The sequence below is a fragment of the Myiozetetes cayanensis genome, unplaced genomic scaffold, assembly GCF_022539395.1.
Source record: "Myiozetetes cayanensis isolate MyiCay16 unplaced genomic scaffold, myiCay2020 scf15, whole genome shotgun sequence".
NCBI classification, from domain to species: Eukaryota; Metazoa; Chordata; class Aves; order Passeriformes; family Tyrannidae; genus Myiozetetes; species Myiozetetes cayanensis.
In genome coordinates this window covers 11,757,986-11,781,448 of record NW_026087159.1, presented here as the reverse complement: position 1 = coordinate 11,781,448, position 23,463 = coordinate 11,757,986, and the positions used below count along the sequence as shown (strand labels likewise).

Here is a 23,463-nt window from a genome sequence, read left to right as displayed (position 1 = left end):
TTTTCATGGCCACACTTGGACTTTCTGCTGCAGTAAATAAAATGAAAGTGTAAATAACTGACTCATTAAAAAACATTTTATGTTAAGTTGAAATTATGAGTAGTAGAGTGGTGAATATGTACTTCTACACTTCCACTGAAGATTCACAAAGTGCACTGAAAGATGCAGTAGTCCAACATTTCCTTTGTGGAAAATAAAGAAGTTTCTATGTATCAATCCTCATATGTAGCTTGATTTAGTGGGGCAATATTGATATAATAAAATGGTTCCATTTACATCAAATGAGGCCCTTTGGAGTCTCACAGTAAGAGAGAGTATTCTTGTTCTTCCAGATGCCAGGCAAACAGCAGCACATCAGGGCACAGAACAAATAATGCTCTCTGACACTTGAATCCATTCACTAAAATATTGTACATCAAAAAACCTACATACATTGCATCCCCTGAATAATATCATGCTCACAAAATCGTTTCTAAACTCTGAGGTGAGCAGTGTGATTCATGCACAAATCATGGATACAATATTGCTTTTAATATGCAAAATCCCCTTCTCTTCCATGTCGAGTGTGTTTAACAGTGCTGTGATATGGGAAGGAGAGCAATTTCCATACCAATAGTTCAGAAAGTTTTTTATGTGCACCGTTAGGGATGTGCCATTAAAATTCCTCCTCTTCTGTTTGTATTTTATAATGTCACAGGCAGTTTGATATGTTACACCTGTTCTTTGTTGCAGGTGTCATAAAGAGTCAGAACTTACTGAGGCCCGGGAGTAAAACCTGGAAAAGAGTCAGAACAGGACAGTACAGTGCTGTGGTTAAAGTCACATTGCAGATGTATATACACAGTTCCAGCTAGGATTTGTGGCTAATGTAATTCTTTATTGGAAGGCTTTGACCTTGTTACGGATTCCTGGCAGCTTTTCCCCACTCTATTCATTACTAATGCAAGCTGTCAATCACTTTAGTTCTGCTTTGACATAGATTGTGGCTCATAGGAGTTAGTTCTGTCATTCTTTTTATTTCTTTCATCTTTACTATCCTTTTTTATGGTCTTTAAAGCTGGAAGTATAAAAGGGTTATATGTATATGAAAAAAATCTGTTTCAGTAGCTCTATCAACCTTGTTATAAACAGTCTTTGATTAAAACATTTACTTTTGAACACAGTAAAATGAGACTGTGGCTTTTTACATACAACATCTTGTAAATTACCCTCCCCCTCAAAATAAATCAGTACTTCTATTTGCATTACAGTGTTCAGGATTGATACAGGCAGATCAGCTGCCACATCCTGAATAACATATTAGAGAGGTTTTCCCTTTCCATGTGTTTTGACACGAGAGAGCCATCATAAGTGATGTCTTACTACACATGCTAATGTTAGCTGAAGTAACAATTTCCACACCTTATTTCATTTCATTGACCTGGGTGCTGATTAATATTTTAAAAGCCTTGATACAGGTTTTCAGCTCCTGTGTCAACCCAATCTTTGAAAGTTTGGATTTGAATCCTTCCAGCCTGGTGATAAATAATTTAATACTAACCAATGGAAAGGGAGTGAACAAATCATTCAGAGCAATCCTTTTCTTTAAAAAGCAATCTAATGGTACTCGTCTATAGGTTTGAAGATAAAGATATGAACAATTCATTATACAAAAAAGGGCAGCTCCCTTTCAAATTAGAAGAGAATATTACTTCCTGATAATGGTGTGAGAATAGAAGAGAAATAAAACTTCATTATTGAGCAGTTATGGTGTTAAATTCTGACACTAAATATTAATCTGCTAGGTGCTACTCTGTTATTATCTGCTAGAATAATGAAGCAGCCTTTTTTATGCAAAATTCAGTGAGTCCAGTAACTCCTAGTAATGCCCATCAGGTTCACAGTTTTTCTGTAGAAACAGACTCTGAAGGAGGGCTTGGGATAGCTTCTGAACAGCTGGAGAGGGTTTGTTCCTCTGTCTCTTCAAATAAAGCGTAGTGAGGGGGAGAACAACAGTATCTCTACAAGAGTGAGTGTTGCTGGTAGATGTGGTTGAGCACACAAAAGTCTTACTCAGAGCCGGGTGCCCAATTTTCAGATTGCCCTGTGCAATCAGACTCTTTGTTCTCAGGAATTTGCATTTTAAATAGACAAGCAAGATTAGGATAGGCCACATAGTCTCTCTTTTACTCAGCATGAACTGATGCACAGATGTATTTTCCTCTCAGACACAAAGCAAAATTCATCCAAGTCCCAATCTAGTGCCTCAACAGGAAGATCAACCACTCTGTCAAGTCTGTAGTCATTTTTCCAGCAGAGACCTTGGCCTTTCCAGATTTCATTGGTTGAATTTTCTCTAAATATAAGCCTGTGCAGTAAAGCATCCTTTGTAGGATGCTGCTTCTAATGGAAATACATTGCCAGCATTGATGTACTGTTGACTCACTGGTCAGTTCCCATCTATAATTTCCCACTGCCCAGCAACGCTCTGCTTTCTCTAAGTTTACATTTTGATTTCTGGGTAGAGCACTGGAACAAGTGGCCAATTCATCGTTACCCTAAAAAGGAAGGGTTGGAATGAATAAACCTATTGTTGCAGGGCACCATCTATTTGCCAAATTCTCTTCACAGCAATTAACATGACTACATCTAATTGGTAAAAGGTTCAGGGAGATAGCTAAGGACTTGTTAGGAATTTTTGTTGCTTGATGAGTTTTACTGCTGAATTATAGATCTTTTTCTGTGTGTGTCTGTATTTACAGGGCTAAAAGTTTATTATTTTTCTTATTAGAGGTTAATGAGTTTGAGTATTTCACATTATCTTTGTTTTAGCTACCAGGTTTAATCTTGAAGATCATTTATTACAAAAGTGGAGTAAATTATATGTTGAAAACAATATAATAGTCTGGATGACAACAAGAACAAAAAAAAAAATTTAAGCCACATATCAGGCCTTTAGTTCTCTGTGCAGCATAATAGTACAGACACATAATAATGCCATGTCTGCTTTAATTGGCTTTGGAAAAAATAGCTTATGAATTAAAAAAAGCCAAGCTGCAGGGTGACATTTAAATTCAGGCAGGTCACTCATACCAGTGAATTGCAGTGAAAGGAAGATGGTTGGTATGTGATGAGCTCAGTGCAGTTCCCCATCAGGAGCCATCAGCAGCCACACACCTGCAAGGCTCAGCTGCTCTGTAGTTAAGTTTGAGCTCAACAAGGGCTGAAAACCATTGGTGAAGGGGTGTTTGTCCCCTCCTTCGAGGCATTTCTCGTCTCATCCTTCATGCCCACACTGTGCACAATCATGTGCCAAGCAGCAAGGGGCAGGGGAAGCACTGTGTGCTGCAAAAGCAGAAAGAGGGAGAAGGGTGAAAGTGCTGCAGAAGAGCTTCCTTCCAAATTTCTGCCAGATATGCAGGTAGGTCTCTTCTGTGTGCTTCATTGGGTAGCAGAAAGGAGACCAGCTTACCATTGTGCAGGCAACTGGAGACACCATCACGATGCCTTTGCAAGAGGTGGAGGTCTGGTTCCCCTTCCACCTGTGGTATGGGTGTCACTCCAGTGTCCCTCTTCCCCATGGCACAGGAGAAGCTCCTTGGGAGAGAGATGAGCAACCACTGATCCCTCTGGCCAGAGTAGTGTGATCCTTGCTGTCCTGTCCTGTGTGCCAGGGCTCTGGGTCAGGGCAGGGCACCTCTGACTGCCCTGCAGGATTCAGCCCAAGTGCTGAGCACAGACCTTGGAAAATGGGGAAAACAAGCTTAAAAAAGGGGGGCAAAACTGATATCTCTATTAACTGCAGAGAGGCCTTGCACTTAGAGAATGTGACAGGCCTGCACTGAGTATGGGGATGAGAGTAATACCTCTGATGTTTGCTTTGTGTGTTTGGATTGCAAGCTCTTTGGCCCAAGGACTGTGTCTCATCATGTATTTACACAGATCCCAGCACAGCAGGTCACTGGTCTCAGTAGGGGCCTCCAATCTCAAGTGATAATAATGAACTGGCTTTCTTCTAAGTGTTATTTACCCAAACAATGCTGTGTTCCATTGTGCAGCATTGTTTTTATTAATTTTCTTTTTTCAGTTCACATGAAATAAAAACATTGTCCACCCAAACACTGAGGAATAATATGAGTGCTCCTCTCCTGCTGGGAAATAAAAATTCAAGAGTTTCAAATACCAGTGCTTCCTGCCCCTTTTAGTCACTTTGAGGACTTGTGTCTGATGATAAAGTGCTTCAAATCCATTTTAAACCTTGTCTAGACTGGCATTCCTTGCCTGGATCTTAGCAACATAACAAAGCTTGCTTTGAAAGTCTCTTTGAGAGCCAACCCCCAGTTCATGGAGTTGATACCTATGTGAAGAAGCCCAGTTCATTTGTATAACAGTTGCTTGAATGCATGTTTGCAGAACCTAGCCCAACATCTTTTAAAACATGATCGAGCTTTAAAGCTGAAGAAGTCTTTGGGAAGACTGCAAACCAACCAGGTTTTTAAACTAAGAGATGCATTTCATTTAGGGAAAAAAAACCACAGAAGGCAATCCAGAACCTCCACTAAACTAATTTTATTGGAAGCAAGGATTTTTTTTTCATGCACTTGTATATGGAAGGTCTGTGTGGTTTTTTTTCTTCTGTACTGAACAGCATTATGAGAAGTTGATTGTGCTTGCAGCTATGGACAAGATCTCTCTATCTTTGGTATGGTGAGATGCTAGGAAAGGCATTTTGGGTCTTATCTGATTGTTTTGCAAAGCATAAACAGTTGCTCTCAACCCAAACTACATGATGAAAATGAATGCTTCTACTTCAGTAATGAGGATCAGGCAGTGATGCCTTCAGCATGAAACTGCCCAGTGTAGCCAAGGCATAATTTTATTATCCCAGATGAAAGACAAATATGACCTCATTTTATTTTGTATGAAAAACGTTATTTTGAGCCTGTCTGGTTCCTGCAAGCTTGCTGAGCTGTGTTATTCAGTAATGTTTGGCATATGCTAACTGTTTCTGAGGCTGGTGTGCAGAGAGAAAGAAAATAAGGCCAGGTTGGAGCTGCCGTCTATTTCCGTAGTTTTAGTCTTCCCCCTTGAGTTCTTTGTCAGACAGCTGCAGTCTGCTACAGCACAACTCCAGTTGTTTTGTAAGCTGCAAAGGGTTGAACATCTCACCTTCACAGCCCTCTCACTGCTTGGATTGTGGGAACTGGAGTTTTCAGCATGGATTAAACAGTAATATTGCCGTGTTCACTTCCATTTAGGATGAAAACAGAAAGAGAAAAGCTCTCAGGTTTAGGGAAAAGGTTGTCTAAATTGCAACTTCAGTTTTCTGGTAATCCACAAATAACACTTTTTTCAAGGCTGATGCTTCATTTCGGTATGTTAGAATGGAATTGCCAGTGTTTGCGTCCTGAGTTTGGGAATCCTTACACTGTTTTCTAATTTTCTGTTATTGTTCTTGGAAATATTTGCCATTAAGTAGGAAAGCTCGGTTTTCATCTACTATTACTGTTTCCCAAATAGAAAATATAAGACCAAAGTTACAGTATATTGAATTGGAAGGCAAACTCTCATATGAATATGTTCCCTTTTTCTCCACTCTTGTTTCCTTGTTTACTGGAAAAAAAAAAAAAGAAAGGGGAGGAAAAAATGAGAAGTATTTCTCTACATTTTCTTGAGTTTCACTGTAAAGGAGAGATAAAGGAAGAAATACAAATGCACAAATGGTTTCCAAAAATGATCACATTAAATACAGAATGTAAGATCCATTGTAATTCATCAGTGTTTAGTTTTCCAGAATACTTTTGGAAATGCCCATATTTTTTAATCATCTGTTCTTTGAATTACCTGTTACTTCCACTTGAAATTTTCCGAGTAGCTCTACTTGATTCAGTTGAGTGAGGAGCCTCTAGAAGAAGAATTAAAAAAAAACCCAAACTATATGGACTTAATGAGCAACAAAGTTAGTGATCTGTGGCATTACCCAAGTGTGTAATTTTGTTTCATTAATGCACCCTAAAGCACCAAGCTGTTTTGTCAATGGGCACTGCAGGGCCATTGCAAGGCTCAGAGAGACAGTTGTGTTACCAACCGCGGTGTAAGCAATAGGTTTACCAACAAGGAGGGAGAGAGAAAGTAGCTCAGTGTAGGGAGAAAATTAAAGGCCATCTATTATTGTCACGGAACCCAGTGGTAGCACTTGTAAAGATTCTAGCAGAGCAGGGTCACACATCAGTTTGTTATGGCTTTTGCTACTTCCAGTTTCTTGGCTGCTGTGTTTTTTAAGAGGGCAGCTTGATGCAAAGAGCATCTTGGTTTGAAAGGGGAAGGAAAGCATGTACCTGGCTTACCTGAGTCCTTCTCGGAGGAAAGCAGAGAAACAGATAGCAGAAACAGAGGCAAAGCATCTCTGGATCACTCAATATGGGACACACACAGCATATGATATATTAAGGTGAAGTATTGAATATCCATAAAGGACTACTAGCAAATGGTGTCAATTTTCAAACACTTTGCTTTGTCAGCTTCACAAATTTAAAATCAATCATCAAAAAGTCTCTGTATAGATCAGCTGAAGAGACGTAAAACCTTATGGTTATCTCCCTGACAAAAAAGTTGAAATTAAAGATGAGTTTATAAAGACTCAGACTGGCAGAATTCTGTAGTGCTAAAATCTGGGGTCACGCAACCTCTCGGATTAGAAACAAATGCTGAGGAAAAACAATGACACCCAGTGCACTGCTAATAAATACATCTTGGAGGACAGTTGAACACGTAGAAAAATAGATTTCACGGAGAGGCTTATTTTCAGCATGAATGCTATTTTCTCACTGCATTATCATAAACATGAGAGGAAAAAAACTATAAATAAAAAATTCTTGGGCAGTCCCTGGGGACTTGTCAAAAATATGTAGTTTTTGTACACTGCAGTGTAAAAGTATTCATTAAAATTAAATTTTAAAATGCCCTGTCCAATATTAGTTGCCTGATGTCCTTCCTTTGATCATAAATTATAAATGAACTGGCAAAAAATGAAGAAACCATGATTCCATGAATGAATTATTCAAGTGTGATTGTTAGTTTTTGCAATCATTGACCTAATAAGTCCGGGCTTGTGACACTGGAGTGTTTCATACTTGAGGGTGATGATGATGGTAATGTTATTAAGATTGCCGTGTGTCCCATGAATCACAAACCCCAAACAGCTCCTTTGGTGGCTCCACGGTGGCACAACCACTGGAGCTCTCCCAGGGTCTGGGCTGCAGGAGAGGGAGGTGGCACAGAGGGCAGTGGTGTGAACAGGGTTCACTGGGGGGGCTCCCCCCAGGCAACACTTCAGAAGAGACAGGAGCACACTAAGAGAGGATCTTCTCCCCTCAGCAGCCTGCCAGTGCCAGCAGCACACACCACTGGCTTGGCCCATTCCAGCGGCGGCTCCGGGAGCTCCAGCGAGTCCGAGAGCAGCTCCGAGTCCGACTCCGACAGCGAGAGCAGCTCCAGTGACAGCGAGTGCAACGAGGAGTCGCGCAGTGCCACGCCAGAGGTAAAGCCACACCCGGCTCCTCCCAACGGGGGCTTCAAGGGGGAAGCGTGGAGGGGAGCGAAATCCTGCTCCCTGTTAGGGAGATGCTGGAGTTCTGTGCTGTTTGATGCTGCTGACTTTTTTTTTTTTGCCTTAACAGTTTCACATGTGTGACCCACATACTCATTCTAGCTTTTGGAAGAATCTTTCTGGCCTACATTTGAATTGCTTTTAAGAAATATTTAGATTTTTGCCAGTAGCTAGAGAAGATTTTATTGACACAGTATTCAGCTGGGACTAAGGAAAGGCAACATGACAAAACTATGTCTTCAGGGACTAGCTAAACTTTTTAGTTGCATTAAATTTCTCCAGGGCCACATTGTAAACCAGATAAGGAAGCCTAATTAACCATAAATACTCCATAAATACTCCCATAAAACTAGCAGTCACCACTAGTTGACTGAAATAAAAGGGTATGTTTAAAAAGTTCCCTTTTAAAGGGAAAAGCACTGCTGCTGTCTGAGATTTGTTCCTTGTCATTCAACCTGCAGCCTGAACCCCCCTCAACAAACAAATGGCAGCTGGATAAATGGCTAAATAAAGTGAACCCCCACAACAAGACCATCATCAACAATCAAAATGAGCCCCACAGCGAGACCAGCTCCCAGGCCCAGAGCAACCAGCAGGCTGAAGGGCCAAACAAAGGGAAGCTCAGCAGCAGCCTGCCCCCGAGCGATTCCAAAGACCGGGCGATCCTTAGTCCCATCCGAGAGAAAGCCAAACCGCGGGTTGCCCAGAAAACCCCAGAGGCAAAAAGCTCCAAGCAGAAGTCACCAGCTCATAATGAGCCAACTTCACAAAGGACTACTGGGAAAAAGCAACCCAAAAAGGTAGAAAGGACTTCCAGTGTAGAAGAGTACAACTGGCCCAAACCAAATAATACCAGCAACACTCCCAAAGAAAAAGACACACAGGAACCCCCCGAGCAGCCAAAGGTCCGAACTAAAGCGGCAGTTGGGAAGACCGCTCCGAGGAAAGAACCACGGACTAGCACAGGTCTCACTTCAGAGAAGAAAAAGTACAGAGGCCCCAGCAAAATTGTCCCTAAGTCCCGGGAATTCATTGAAACGGATTCATCTACTTCTGACTCAAACACAGACCAGGAGGAGAGCTTGCAGGCTAAAGTGTTGCCAGCCTGCGCTGGGTCTGGCAGCGGCGTCAAAGTGAAGGACTCTGGCAGTAACATCCTCAGTGTAAGTAGTTTAACCAGCAATGGCAGCAACACATCCATTGACCAGACCAGCAACGACCTGGAGGAGCAGCTCTTTTCTCCCATCCCAATCGTACAAAACGAACTTCTGTCCCCACTGAGAGAATACGAAGAGCTCAAATCTCTGTGGGTGAAAATAGACCTTAGTTTGCTCTCCAGGATACCTGGACAGGAGCCTTTTGAGACCACGCCTGTGAAAAGTGAACCAAGAGAGGCGAACGTGAAACACAGGCGACCATCTCGAGAGTCCCCTACCCCAGCAGCTGAAAAACCCTCCACAAAATCCAAAAGGAAACACAAGGTAAGTTGTTTTCATTATTTAGAGGAAAACTGAGTTTCTGAGCACCCTTGGGGTCAGGACCACAGCCTGTGATTCCTCACTGCACCTGCAGCAGGGCTGTGGGGAGGCATCACAGCACTGAGGCTTTATTGGTTTTACAAAGGACAGACACTTACAAGTTAACATCAGAAACTAGTAAAAAGCAAACCCCAGCTGACAAAATCAATAAACAATGTATTTTTTGGAGATTTGTCTTACAAGCTTTTTCACTGTAATTGCTCACTTACCTATTAATTTCCAGTGTTCTGTAATCTGCAGAAAGATCAAAATGATGAGTTCACATTAGTACAGGTTCAGCCATACTCAGAAAATATGACTTCTGTTTGGAAGGCATTATGATTTAGGATTAAGGCATTTCACCACTGGCTTAAACAGGCATGGATTCATGAAAGTCAGTGGAGCGGTGCTTGCTTATGCTCCTGGTGAATTTAGTTTTATGTTGTTTTCTGGTATAAAAAATGTGAATCATAGAAATATAATTTGCCTAACTAGCTGCTCTCTCTACACAGCTACCTGAAAAAGCAAATATATTTTGACTGAAGGCATTATGTTATATCATGTGTTTTATGTTATTTATGCCCAAGGGTATCCTATCTTGTGGGATATGACATTGCACTTCAAACTAAATGTGTTTTCAGAAAAAACCCTGAAGTTTTATATCAGAGATGAATTTTTGTAGTCAGTTTTCCCAGCTGAAATGCTTGTGCTCTGGTCTGTCTGAGAGAAGTCATCCTAGCATATTTTATTTATACCCCAAATTTTACAAATCACTGTGAATGTGACTTCAACTGTCTGTTCTAGTGGACTTCCTGAAATCCTGAGTTTGAGCAGTCCAGTGCTAGGAGAGAGTTAATACAAGACAAAAAAAGAAGATGCCAGGCAGACACAGGGTCTGCTCCCCTTGCCTACATGAGTCACTGCACTGGCTCCTTCCCTGTTGAATTAAGTGGAAATAATCACATGAGTAAACTCAGCAGGTTTTTATTCAATTTATAGTCTATCTGTACACTAAAGGCAGAGATGTAAGAAGGAAGGAGAAAAGAAGAGGAGAAGGATGTATAAATGTCCATGTTTATGTGAAAACACATACATATACATATACACCAGGGTGCATATTTAACTATACAAAAAATTCTTGCTAGGTAACTTAGTGGAGTGTCTGTATGATAGAGAAGGAATCTTGACCAGAATACAACTGTAGTATTGGCAACTAAACTGAGAGCTCCCAGGAGATAAAAAAAAACAGGTTATATGACATTTGGAACCTCCTAATTTCATTAACTGAGACTGTGAATCAGAAAGTAACAAAATGAGCTATCTTGCTCTGGGCCTGTGCAAACATAAGCTGGGCTCTGAATCAGCCCCTTCAGTTGCAGTATGATTGTTCATTGCTACCCAAGGGGAAACAAGCCAATTAGGATGACTTGAGGGTGTATCAACAGTTAAAGCAGGGTAGGGAGAGACTGATTTGCGTTTCTAAATCATGCTATTAAAAGATTTATTTTAGCCATCTACTAGTGGGTTTGAAGGCTGATATGAAGGTTCCAGTGACAGAGCAATAATCAGCTTTGCTTGTATCATCCAAGTTCAGGCACAAAAGTCATGCATCAGGGAGTCTTCTAAAGCAACCTTTAAACGAGCTGTTGCAGTTAATGACTATGCCAGCTCAGTCCTGTACTCGTGGTCCTGTGAGGAACACTTACTCAGGGAAGTTTTCCCATCATCTTCTATTAGGTCAATGAGTAAAAGCTATTTACTTGAGTAAGGTTTGGTGCTATCTTGTCATTGCATCTGAATTATTAATTAATTTCCAGTGCACTACAGAAGATAACTTTAGCACATGAGACATGTTGCCTCCTAATTATCTGCTGTGTCACTTGTTATATAACTTCATGTCATGTTTGGAGCAGGTTTAGCCCTGATTTCCGGTGATTTTCACTTCTCTTAGACCAGTATTTTAACTGCTGCTACTGTAAAGGAGATTCAGAGATTCCTGAGATCCTCCTAAAGGCCAGTGAAGTTTTGCATAAATGCTGGATCTTTTATGCTCTGCCTTTTTTATTAAAGCAGACAGAAGGCCTGGATACCTTTGTTGAAAGCAAGAAGCAGCGCCTGGAGGACCCTCCAGCTTCGTGCCTGCTCCCACCTTGTATCTCTCCGATACCGAACCACAGAATAACCAGCACTAAAGAGTAAGTTCTGGTGTTTTGACATAACATTCATGAGGGATTTCACAGTACTGTTCTGTAAATGTCTTATATATGTAAATGTCTTTATAGCCTATAAGCATAAGTGACAGAGCATTGGTACTCCTATCCATCAGGAACAGAATCCATGTGGTTTTGTCCATCCTTCTGATGGACTGCAGGAATTCAGAGTGCTGACACAATCCTGGTGTGCTCTTCAACCCACACATTGCATTCTCTCAGTGTTCTTTCTTGCCTCGATCATCTGTAACCTCTGTGGACAGAGAATCCCACTCACTAAAAGTGGGAATTATTTAATTGCCTGGAATTTATTTTTTGAAGTCGTTTTCATAAGAGACGGTTCTCAGTTTTATGGAATGAAACAGTGACTTTGCCGTTCCGTTAAGCAGCTCTTATTCTTTTAGCTGTGTATACAGAAGTGCCAGGGGTGACCATCCTAAATGTTTCAGACATACATGCTCTATATTTCAGTGGACATACCATGATAAGTTTGTGCCTCTTGGACTCTCTTACATGGCTATAATGCTTGACCAAACAGGTGCCACCTGAATAACGATCCTGATTGTGGAGTCACAAGGTTAACATTCTGTAAATAACCAAAGAGTCCAATTCTGTTCTGTTACAATTTTGTGCTTTTATGATTTTGAGATGAGGCACTTCTTTCTAGTTTGCACTAGGACCAGCAAAGAATCAAAATCACAATGTACTGCTGAAAAAAATTTGAGGGTAGTAGTAGTTAAATTTAGATAAAGTATTTATGAAATAGCACTCTAATTTTAAAACCCTTAAGGAAGGTTGATCATAATTTTATTTATACTGTTGTAATTATAGAATAACTTTAGTCCTTGAACTCACCCCTCATTCTGCCACTGAGAAAGTCAGAGTTGGAGTCTGGAAAAGGCAGATCAGTTGAAAGTTTCAATGTGATCTGTAACATGTTTCACATTTGATAAACATCGTGATAGGTGTTGCCTGATTATCATTGCTAGAAACACAATGAGCAGAGATCTATTGCAGAAGGAATCAAGGATTATCCATCCCCAACACCTCCACAGTCCATTAAAAAAAAATCTTTCTATTATTGTCACCAACAGGCCCTAAGGATCCACCCCCAACCTGATGTTTCTTAATTTGAGCTTGTTTTCCAGGTCATTAATTTGATTCCTCAGAGCTTTCAAGTCTTTGGTATTCTCTGTTAAAACATAATTGTGTCCATCAATAGTTATTTCCATATGCTAGTTTTTTCTCCCATCTGCCTCAAGTTTTGGAACAAATTTCCTGACTTTTCCACCACAGTAACTGAGACCTGGATGACACTGCAGTTGTTATTAGTGTCTTCTGAGTTTGCTTGAAACAAATGCAATATTTTTTGGTAATTCAGGTTTTGAACCCCCAGAGACATGCAACTGAATGTAGATCACTGTATTTCCCAAAAGATTATTTCTGATACTTCCTAGCAAATGAAGGAATAGATGATTCAGTGTTTTGTCCAATTCATAGTAATACCTTGAAACGCTGCTGCAAGGCTGGACTTTTGTCAGATCAGCCACCTGCTTTGCAGCAGAAGATTATTTATTTATATTTACTTGCTTGCCAGAGCAATTTTAATTTAAGCATTAATTGTATTTGCTGCTGAAGACCTTTTATATCTGAATAATTGATCAGTAGACCCAGGCTAGACACAGCACTATTCACCAACATTTGGCTGTTTGTAGCAACACAGAGAGTTATTCGGTGATGCAAACTGTGAGTCTGAATTTCAAACTGGACTCATACCAGTGAAACATGCCCACCATCTAGCAGGCATGCTGGAAATCTGTCTGAGGCAAGCATTTCTGCCTGTTTTCCACAATTCTCTGTTCCCTTTTGTTTGACCTTTAGCTGCAGATGCACCTGTACTTGGCAATATATATTAGCCGATCCCTTGGGTAGTCAGAGCAGCGTTCACTGAGGTTCCTTCCCTTCACATCTCTGACAGTGACTTCAGCCTCACTCAGTTGCTGCCATTTGGTCCAAGCTGATGTGGGAGTGACCTTTCCCTGTGAACCCCCTGCAGAAAGTTCAGATACACCATCAATGTGCAGCATTTCATTGTGGACCAGGGGAGCAAAGGAAAGCCAGGGCGCTGGTAGAGACAGTGGCTTTGTCTCACTAACAGGCCAGAGATACCACTGCATACCACAAGGAGTGGATAAAGAAAGAGCAAAGAAAGGCAGCTTGAAATGTGAGAGTAGTTGGAAATCCTGCCTTCTTCATGCACTGACCTCTTGTTGCCTGCTTGCTTGTTTTCAAAACAACAAACCAGGATGAGAAAAAAAAAAAAAAAAAGGCAGATGGGAAACCTTCTACTTCCTTGATAATTGGCCTTTTCAGACACAAAAGATTAAACCCTGCAGCCACAAGACCATCAGTTCTGCTTGTAGTTTTTCCTTGCACTTTTATTGTGTTTCTCCCTAGATTTTAAGTATATTTTACTAACAATCATGTCAGCAAATTAAGCCATCGAGTCCTGGTAATTATTGCAATAAATTCATTCAAAATTAGCGATTACGGCAATCAAAGACCAGTTTCTTAGGCCATTAACAGCCCAAAGCAAAGTGACAATCTGGTTAACTGCTGGTAACAACCTATTTCATGGAGGTTATTGTTAACATAAATGCTTTAGAGTAAATCTGAGGGAGGTAACATTGCTAAATAAATTATCATCTTAATTCCTCTAAAACCTCATAGGATTAAGTGGGCAGTAGGGGAAGAAAAAAAAAACAGACAGAATTATAACTGCATTGTTGGGGGGGGTTAATGTAGAAAAAATATTCTCTAGTGCATTTTCTTTTGTGATTAAGTCTTTCCACGCACATAATGACTTGTGTGCTGGAGTTGAGTAGCTGCACCTATGCCTTGGCTTGCCCCATCTTATATTTGAGTCCAAAGATTAAGTGAACTGGTGAAGTTTTAAGCAGTGAAGTTTTAATTTTTTGTTGTACTACCCTGTTAATCCCTCCAGCTCTATGCAGCAGCTGAGAAATGCTGCATCAGTCGCTTTTTATGGGTCTTAAATTTCCCCATGCAGTGGCAGACTCTGTGGGCAGAGAATTAGCCCCAAAAATAGCCACAGGTGTGCTGAGGAACCTCACTCATGGTGCAGGGTCAGATCCTGAAGGGGACTTGTTCAGTGCCTCCCATTCTGTGTTTCTTCAGATGAGTTTGAGATAGAGCTGCAGACCCAGTTGTCTCCCCTTTGCAAAGCTGTCCTGGGGAGAAAGAGGAGCTTCACACTCATCTGTGCACAGTGGCACAGAAAAGAGCTTTGCTCTGTGCTCCCACCCATGCATGCATGTTCAGGGTTCCCTGTGAAGGGCATGTGTTTGGGAGGCAGAGAGTTTGGATTCTGCTCCTGGGTATTTCATTAACTTTGTCTGCTTTGCCTCTGTACAACCCAAGAACACATGCATGCTTTGTCAGGGCAGTGCTTACCCTCCTTTGGAAAACTTTCCTCTGGAAAGAGTTCACAGTGTTATTGTGCTATAACTATGGTAACTTGTCTGAGTTCCAAAATGCCCTTTGGGGGGTCAGAAAGCTAACAGATGGAGCTTTGAGTGAGAACTTTCTGGAGGACATATTGCAGGACCACATGTGCATAAAATCAGTCTCCTCGAAGAGCTGCCAGCCTGTTCCAGCATGGTTGCTTTCCTTTGATCTTCTTCAGGCCCATGTGTTTTCCAAGCAGGACAGCATCCATCCCCGTCCTAACGCAAGGCAATATGAATTTGGGCTCGTTTTCTTTCTTCATCTGAAGATCTTTAATATCAGAGGCTTTCAAATAAGATATTTTTAACTCTGCTTCAGTTGAATTAAAATAGTTTTGGGTAGACAAGCTATAAAACCTGAAACATGAGGAGTTTGTTTGGTTTCACTCTGTGATTTCACTGACAGGCTGAAATATTTCTGTATCACCAAAAGCCCAAAGTAGGGGAATGACCAAAGCAGGTGATACTGTGATATTGATGCTGTTGGTGAAACTGCAGAAGAGGTCAGACTGAAATGAGAGAAAGAGCTCCAAAATAAGGAGTAAGGAAGCCTGGCTCATCTTCTCCTCTTTTCCTGATTACTGTAAGGCAAAGTAAATCTATAATTCCTGACACTGACTAAAAGTGTGAACAAAACATAAATTCTTGTTGACTTAATTTGTTATTGAAATTTTAGTCAATAACTATGAAAAGTAAATGATCTTGTAGTACAATATTAGATGTCTAACAAAAGATTAAAATTCAGGTTATCTTCATTGACTGAGCTGGGACAGTACCTGAAATAAAAATCTATGAGTAGATTAACGTGTTAAACAGTCAGTGGGGTGTTGGGTTTTGTTTTTTCTTTTTTGATGGATTGGAGTGGAAAAAGGTCTACCAGGGGTTTTTTTGTTTTTACTGTGTATCACAGCTGCCATTTCTAGCCAGCTAACAATTTCTGTACATAAAACAGACAATGGATTATCATATTACTTGAGCTTTCATGTCAAAACCACATTCATTTTCTGAATCACGTTCAATTCATCAGCCAATATTTGCTCAAGAGCTTTTGCCAGCTTCAATGTATCATTTTAATATAGTGTTGAACATTGGTTTTATTCTAGAGGTTAAATAATTATTATCTTGTTATTGTTACGATTATCATTTTGCAGTTGTTTCTTTTTTTGGTTCTTATGCCGTGTGCTATTTGGATTTTTTGCAAAGGTTGCTTATGTGGGCCCTAATCCACCTCTTAAAAAGATGCTTAATGTTGAAAACATAAATAGTCATACTTGATGTCAAAGGAAATAACCCTGTGCATAAAACTTTCCAGCACTTTGCTGAGTCAGAACCTCTATGACCTCTCAAATGAAGACTGACTCAAATTAGCATTTAAATTGAGTGCAATTTGTACTAATGCACTGCAAGTTGTCCTCCAAAGCAGAAGGTTTCTGCAGCCATGGAAATGGCAGAGGCAGCTCTTCTGTCGTCCCTGCCTGTCCCCTTGTGACTCACCTCGTAGTGCAGGGGGACTGCAGGACGGATTTGAGGGCAGAGCTGCCTTCCCAGTAAATAAAATCTAGAGCTTTGTGCTGTGGAGGATTAACCAAGGTTCTTGAAGTGCATCTGGTTTTATCTGTGTCCCAGGAGCAGTGGTAGCTCAGTGAAGAAGGTGACAAAGAAAAGAGAAGAGAAGCTGTTCCCTCCTCCGTTATCGCCGCTCTTGGATGAACCTGTGCACCGGCGGCACAGCAGTGACAACAGCTCCTTCAGCCAAGAGACCCCTGTCACAAACACCTCCCAGACCAGCAGCTCTTCCTCCTCTGTCTCTAAACACAGAAAGAATGAAAATAAATCCTCTTCTAACCCCAAAGGAATCTGTGTAAGTAACCAGCCTCGATTGTGTGAAGTGAACAAGATAAAGTTAACTTAGATTTGTTCTGTTTGATTTTTTTTTTATTTCCCTCACAGTATCTATTCCTAAATGCTTAGGTAGCCACACTCAAGGGCAGTGAGTAGTGAAGCAAGGCATAAGCAACTCTTGCAAGTTCCATTTTTAGGTCAGCATTAGGCATCTACGTGGAGCTGTCTATAACTCCTTGAAACACCAGGTCCCTGAGCCTCAGAGAAGAGCCTATGCAGCCACCAGTTAGCTGCAATTAGTACTGACTATGTAGCTGCAGCACATACATTTTGAAAATAAAACTTTAGGACTATCACCTGAATAATTGTCCCAAATTCTCAGCCAGAAATAAGCACGGTAGTTCTACTGAATATTGTGGACTAAACTAAACAGACAAAAAAAATATGACAAAAAGCTCATTGTCCATGGCACACTCAGCATGTTAATATCCTCCCTCAGGTTTGCAGGCTCCCAGCAGCAAGGTTTATTTACACCTAATCTCCTTGAAGGATGTATAAGCTTTTAGATACCATGTAAATAGGGGTTTTCCCCCTCCCAGAAAAACATCATTCTGTTAGGGACATCTCCCCATCAATGGCTTTCACATAGCCGATTCCTTCCTGCTTGCTTTTCACCAGATTCAGACAGCTTTTTGCTGAAAATACATGAAAAAGAGCCAAAACTACATAGGAAATTCATTAAAACAAAGTAAAATTTTACATCAGTTTGCCATCCTCTTTCTAGCATAACAAGGGAAACATTAGGATTTTGGCCCATTTTAGAAAACAGTCCTCCCTCATAAGCTTCAAACACATCATTTAGTATCAAGCTGCATCTTAGTATTGCTGTCAAGATTAAAAGACAAGAGGAGAATTCTGCCACAGAAAAGGACGAGCACAGCCCCATTTTTCACAGTTCACGACTTTGTGAGAGGTTGTTACCCTGCACTGTAATAGTAAAACTCACAAGCTGCATTGGATCATAGGTGACAAATCGCTTCACCTTATTCATTCATCCCTGTTGCTTTCTGATATCATTGTGTCACTTCAAGCTGCGACAGTAATACACACGCCTTCAACTGAAATCAATGCCAAAATGAACTGCATATGTCAGCAAATAAACAATGCTATGTAAACAGCAGGGCCTCTTCCTCTCATCCCAGCATCTCTAGTCAGATTTATCCTTGGTTAATCTATTACCTTGATACATGAAATATTTTTCCTCTAAATAATTTTCTCCAAATAAATTCCCTCTAAAATTCTTTCCCTAGTTCATTGGTTCGTCTGTAATTTAGTTTATCTGGTTGTGGACCAACCTTGCAAGTTGCAATTGCCTGATTTAAATGCTTCTGTTATGCTTATGGTTTTAATTAAAGTCACAACTCCTACCTTCTGCTTTCCATTCTTCTCTCTGTAGCAAGAGTTCAGGAATCATTCCCTGCTAAAATCTAAGCAGACTCTTCAGTCACCTTAACAGTTAGCTCCTAATAATACAGAAAAGAAGGTTATAATAGTGATACACCTTGAAGGAAGTTGAGTTTGCATCCAGCCCTCCTGCATTAGATCTTCTCACCCTTGCTCTAAGCAGTGTCTCTAGTCAGTAACATTGTTATATCAACCTAAAAATTACACCCAAAAGTGTAAGTTACTGAATTCGGGTGAGGACTCAGGAGTGCAGTCATACCTCCTAATTAACTCTTGTTATGAGGAATGGAAGGGTGGTTTGGTGAGGTAACCTGGATGTAGTCGGGTATCTGTGAGTGCTACTTTGTGTCTTAGCCTTTTTTTTGTTTGTTTGAAGGACTTTTGTTTTCATTTGGGGGTGGAGAGTGTGGGTGTGAGCACTGAAATTGTTGGAAGGTGTTTGTTTGAACTGTGAATAACAGTCCTGTGTTTTCTAGGAGGAAGAATCTCATAATACACCAACAGCCAACACTCTTCTTGACACCAGCCATCTAGAACCAGACATCTGGTCTGCAATGCCAACACTTTCCAATGGGAATTCTGAGCCCAGAAGACCCAAAATAACATTTGATGATGTGTAAGTTTTATTGACTATGCTAGCTGCATGTTCTGTAGTTGGGATTTCCATGCAAGCAGAGCTCCCAGGGAAGGAGAGTTTCTTGATTACAGTGCTGGCATTGGGCACCTCTGTGAATAGTGCTGCACAAAGGCATACACAGTTTTAATCTTTACAAATGAACAGTTGTCACTGATTAATGAAGACTCTGTTGATAAATGTTTTCAGATCATGAATGTTGGTTCACAGTAATTCTTCTTCATTTTTTTATTTTAGCTCTTCTAACGGAAACTTCTTATACTTAATTAGTTTAAAATATTTTTCCTTTTCCTCTGTTCAGCACATATTAACGGGTCCTTTGGGTGGCCAGTTTCTACAGCTACTTATTTTACATTCTGGTCACTCGTCATGTCTTTGCATACAGCAGCTTCAGATTGATACCAGGTTAAGATTTAAAGAGATAAGTGGGCATATGTGTCAAAATTGTTCTTGAAAGCAGTCAGCAATTTTTTTAAACAATATTTGACCAATTGTATGAAAGCAAAGACTTGAATTAATTGATTCTGTCTCTTTAGGCTTCACAATGCGGATTATTACATGCAAGAGGCTAAGAAGCTGAAGCATAAAGCAGATGCATTGGTAGGTTATCACTGGAGTTTTTTTGTTTCTGCACATGTTCTAAAGCCTCTGAAACCAAGAGGAACCCTGCTGTTGGGCATAAAGCATGCTTCAGATGGTGCTCCATAAACACACTGTGCACAAGTCAAACCCTGAACACCATTCCTAGCCTTTAAGTATTTGTTCCCAAAAAAAGAAGCTCCTTACAATAGCTGGTGTTTCTTCCAAGGAGGAGCAACAATCATGCTGTTTATGAAGGATGCAAGATAATTTCATGAAAGTTGATGTGTATTTGAAATTTGTTGGTCCTGTTCACTTTGGGCCTAAAGCAGAGGTATTGAAATATTCCATAGGAGAAAGTCAGGACAAGCAAATCATCCTCCCACCCCATTATCATGTGGCAAAACTGCTGTTTCCAATCCAATTGTATAAAATTTGCAATCATTCATTTTTACGTAGCACATTCGGTTTTGTTGCGTGCTTTTAGGTTGGTAAAGAAAGCCTTCCCAAAAAATCTTGCAGTGAGGGAGTTCAGTCCTGGGAAAGCTTTTTCTCTCATTTTGCTCCAGATGAAATTCCAGTAAGATTGGCCCAATTTTCCAAGGTGTTTTGATTTTGATAAAACTGCATGGTCTGGCAGATCACATTCTGTCAGGCTTTGTTCAATCTGAACTATTGCCAGCCCTGAAGTGCCTTTAGTAGACGTTTTCTTTGTAGGTAGGGACTTTGCTCCTGTAAGTGCAAAGCAGCAGCTCATTTAGGCAGATTTAGTGGAATTTGGTTCCTCTACTTAGTTTAAGTAAGATGTCTAAAATGGAATGTGGCCATCTCTTTGCCCCTCGAAAGCACAGCTGTAAAGAAATTGGGTGATTATTCACCTCTCACTTTATTATTTGTGGGGGTTTTGCGTGCATATTCTGTCACTCCACACTGGAGATTTTAGGCTTGGGGATCAGTGTTTGTCTAAAAAAAAAAAAATAACACCATAAAACCAAAACAATCACATGCTATGTTTTTAAAAAGCAAACCAACCAAACGAAAACAGAAATGGCTCTCCCTCTGCTGTCAGTGAGAGCTAACATGTCAAGCTGCCTGCTTCAGCTCTCTGGGCTCCCTTTGGATTGGGGCACAGTGTTTCCAAGTGTGTGTTCTGTGAGAGGCGGGTTCAGGCTCTTGGCAGCCTGCTATGACTGTCAGTAAGGTCACAGTCATCCCTCCCGACGTGCCCGTTTACAGGAGGTGGCCTGATGGCTTCCAGCCTGGCTCGGCAGAGCTCAGGCAGGAAAGGCTGGCAGGAGCAGGCTGACAACACCTCCCACAGCTGGGTGACCTTTAAACAAAATACACATGGTTCTGGCACAGGGATACCTGCTCCACACGAGCAAATATTTACAGGCTCAAGCTCCCGATGATCTCAACATGCCGTGTCAATCCAGCTCCCTCCACAGCCTGACACTCTCAGAAAGTGTTGACCTGTCTCCTGTCCTCTTACCTTTGCTTGTGCCTTGCAGAATCAGGGGTGTTTCTCGAGCAGAACTGAGAGGAGCAGGCACAGCACATCGCAGAGCTGCCTGCGGGCAGGCCGTGCCTGTCACACGCAGTTTGACACCCCGTGTGCCCTGGTGGGACTGCGAGGCCATCCACTGCAATCAGCTTGTTGGCAGACATAAATATCCACGAACAAAGAAGCTGCTTTTTCTTTCTGCTGTTTAGATCTCAACTTTTTTTTTTTTTTTTTTTTTTTCCCCACCCAATGCAGCTGCACACAAATTATCTACATGTAACACATTTGCTGTGCAATCCCATAGTGTTACTTGTCCTATGGAAACAATTGCTGCTGGTTACTTGGTGCTGACATGACAAAGCACAGGCAGCATTGAAAGATGTGTTGCAGTGGCTAGGAAGATAATGCATGTGACCTCAAAATGTGTCAGCAAATGTTAATGAGATTTGTGGCAATGCTGTTCCTGAGCTTGTACAGAAAATAGATTTCTGGTGAAGGGCAGGGCATTTCATGTCTTACGAGAGCAACCCCATGGAAACCTCTCCTTGTCTGGGGCTGCAGAAAGGGATCAACTAATTTGGGTGGGCTGCTGCAGTGGCGACTGACTGTACCATATGGAAGAGATCTTGGAGACCTCACTGTGTTCCCGACTGAGATGTGATGAGCTGGAGTTATTCCACCTACTCCACAGGATCAGATCCCATTTCTGGCTTGAACTCTGTGTCTGTACTAAATCTGCTTGCAGCCAGATTCCTTTTTCATACCACAAGAAGTCATCTCTGGAAGGCTTTTTCGCTTCCAAAATGAATGGAAATTCTTTCAAAGTGGAAAAAAGGAATTTGAAGAATATGCTGAGAAACAGCCATCAGAATAGAGGGAAAGCAATCAGAAACATTCCCCTCTTCTGATCATTTAGTTAATACCTAACAATTATACAAAGGCTTTGTATGTAATCAATGCACAAGACCAGAACTTGAAATTAAAGGTGTGCAGAGGGAACTAGCTATAGGAATAGCTTAACAGAAGCCATAAAGACAAATATACTGTTATCTTGGACCAATAATAAATGTTATGCTTAATATGTTGCTAAAATAGGCTTCATTTTTGTGAATGGAAACATATGCAGATGCATCAAAAATATTTTGATAGAGACATAGAAAGAAATTTTTAAATTATTTAAAGTATATTGGATCTCCTATATCAAATGCCACATTAGTAGAATTCCTACATCCAGCTATCAAAAACTGAAAATGTTAAATACTATTATAAAATACGTACTATAAAAATGTCATATATAATATTCATTACACATAAAAAAAGAAATCAGTATGTCTAAGTCAGTTTAATCACAACCATTATGAGGGCTAAAACCTTTTGCAATAAAATCCTAGTAAAATGAAATATTCAGCAGTGCTATATTGTCTCCCTTTTTTTTCCCCTGCTCTTTCAGTCATCACATAAGTGATGAGATTTTTTTTTTTGATCAACAGTTAACACAGAATATGACATCAGACAAATGCCATGGAGTTGCTATTTAACCCTTGCATAGTGACATTCAAACTTATTTCATCTATCAAGGAGTGATATGGATGTGTTCAAACAAGCTTGGTGCCTCTCCTTGCCCATGTAAATCCATGCATGTCAGTGGACATACACTGACTTTCCTCTGTGGAGCATCCAGCCACAGACTGCCTGAAAAGATCTGGTGACAAAATAGGCCCTGCCTTAATTACTGTATGAAATCATTCTTAATTACCAGTGTCGCTTTGCTTTCATCCTAATGCTAGTGTCCCTTTGTATGATGATCTGCCTACCTAGAAATTAAAGCCGAAGGATTTTCCTGACGGTGTCATTCCCATTTCAGCTGGAGAAGTTCGGCAAAGCAGTGAATTATGCTGATGCTGCCCTCTCCTTCATCGAGTGCGGGAACGCTATGGAGCGAGATCCATTAGAAGCTAAATCTCCATACACCATGTACTCGGAGACTGTGGAACTCATCAGGTTAATGTCCTTTCTGTGATCATTTTCATCATCTCATTTCAGTCATAATTAGAACCTGCTATGTTTTAAAAAATACCATTTCAACGTATTAATGATTTGTCCAAGGCATCTTCATCTCAGAAGTCATCATAATTAGTTCTTGCCATTTTATTAATGTCATGGAAAATTTATAATTGATGGACACTGCTTTTATAAATTATCCCCTTTAGAGGTTATAATGTGAGTGTTATAATTTGCAATATTCATAAAATTAAAATTGAAATGTAGTGGGTGGAAGTAAAGTATAGTAATTTCACTGTTTGGCAATGACACTTGTCTTTTAAAAGGTGTAGTTTTATAATTCAAAACATTAAAGGGAGTCTATCAGGATTTCTATTACAAACCCCAGTTTTAGAGCTTTATAACTTGGCTGTTAAAAAAAGGAAAAAAAAAGAAAAAAGCTGAAATTTGGGACATAAGATCATAGCCAGAGAGGAAGCTTCCATATGTATTGTATTGAAAACAGTGTATTTTTGATGTTAAAGGACTGTGAAACAGTTGAATTAATTTTAATACAGTTTTGTAGACTCGTAGGCTAGAATATGGATGAGAGAGCCT

At 40.5% G+C, this 23,463-nt stretch overlaps 1 protein-coding gene across 5 annotated transcripts in view; it reads left to right on the top strand.

Moving 5' to 3' along the window:
• Nucleotides 1-23,463, top strand: part of AFF2 (ALF transcription elongation factor 2) — a 327,568-nt gene that overhangs the window by 280,644 nt on the left and 23,461 nt on the right. For 3 of the 5 annotated variants that reach the window (XM_050310264.1, XM_050310263.1, XM_050310259.1), the window contains 7 exons: nt 7,357-7,519; nt 8,050-9,069; nt 11,176-11,300; nt 16,469-16,703; nt 18,625-18,764; nt 19,319-19,382; nt 22,730-22,866. In XM_050310264.1, coding sequence (XP_050166221.1) covers nt 7,357-7,519; nt 8,050-9,069; nt 11,176-11,300; nt 16,469-16,703; nt 18,625-18,764; nt 19,319-19,382; nt 22,730-22,866 — 1,884 coding nt within the window. The remainder of the gene's footprint in view (nt 1-7,356; nt 7,520-8,049; nt 9,070-11,175; nt 11,301-16,468; nt 16,704-18,624; nt 18,765-19,318; nt 19,383-22,729; nt 22,867-23,463) is intronic. The other 2 variants (XM_050310260.1, XM_050310262.1) reach the window with 2 other exon arrangements.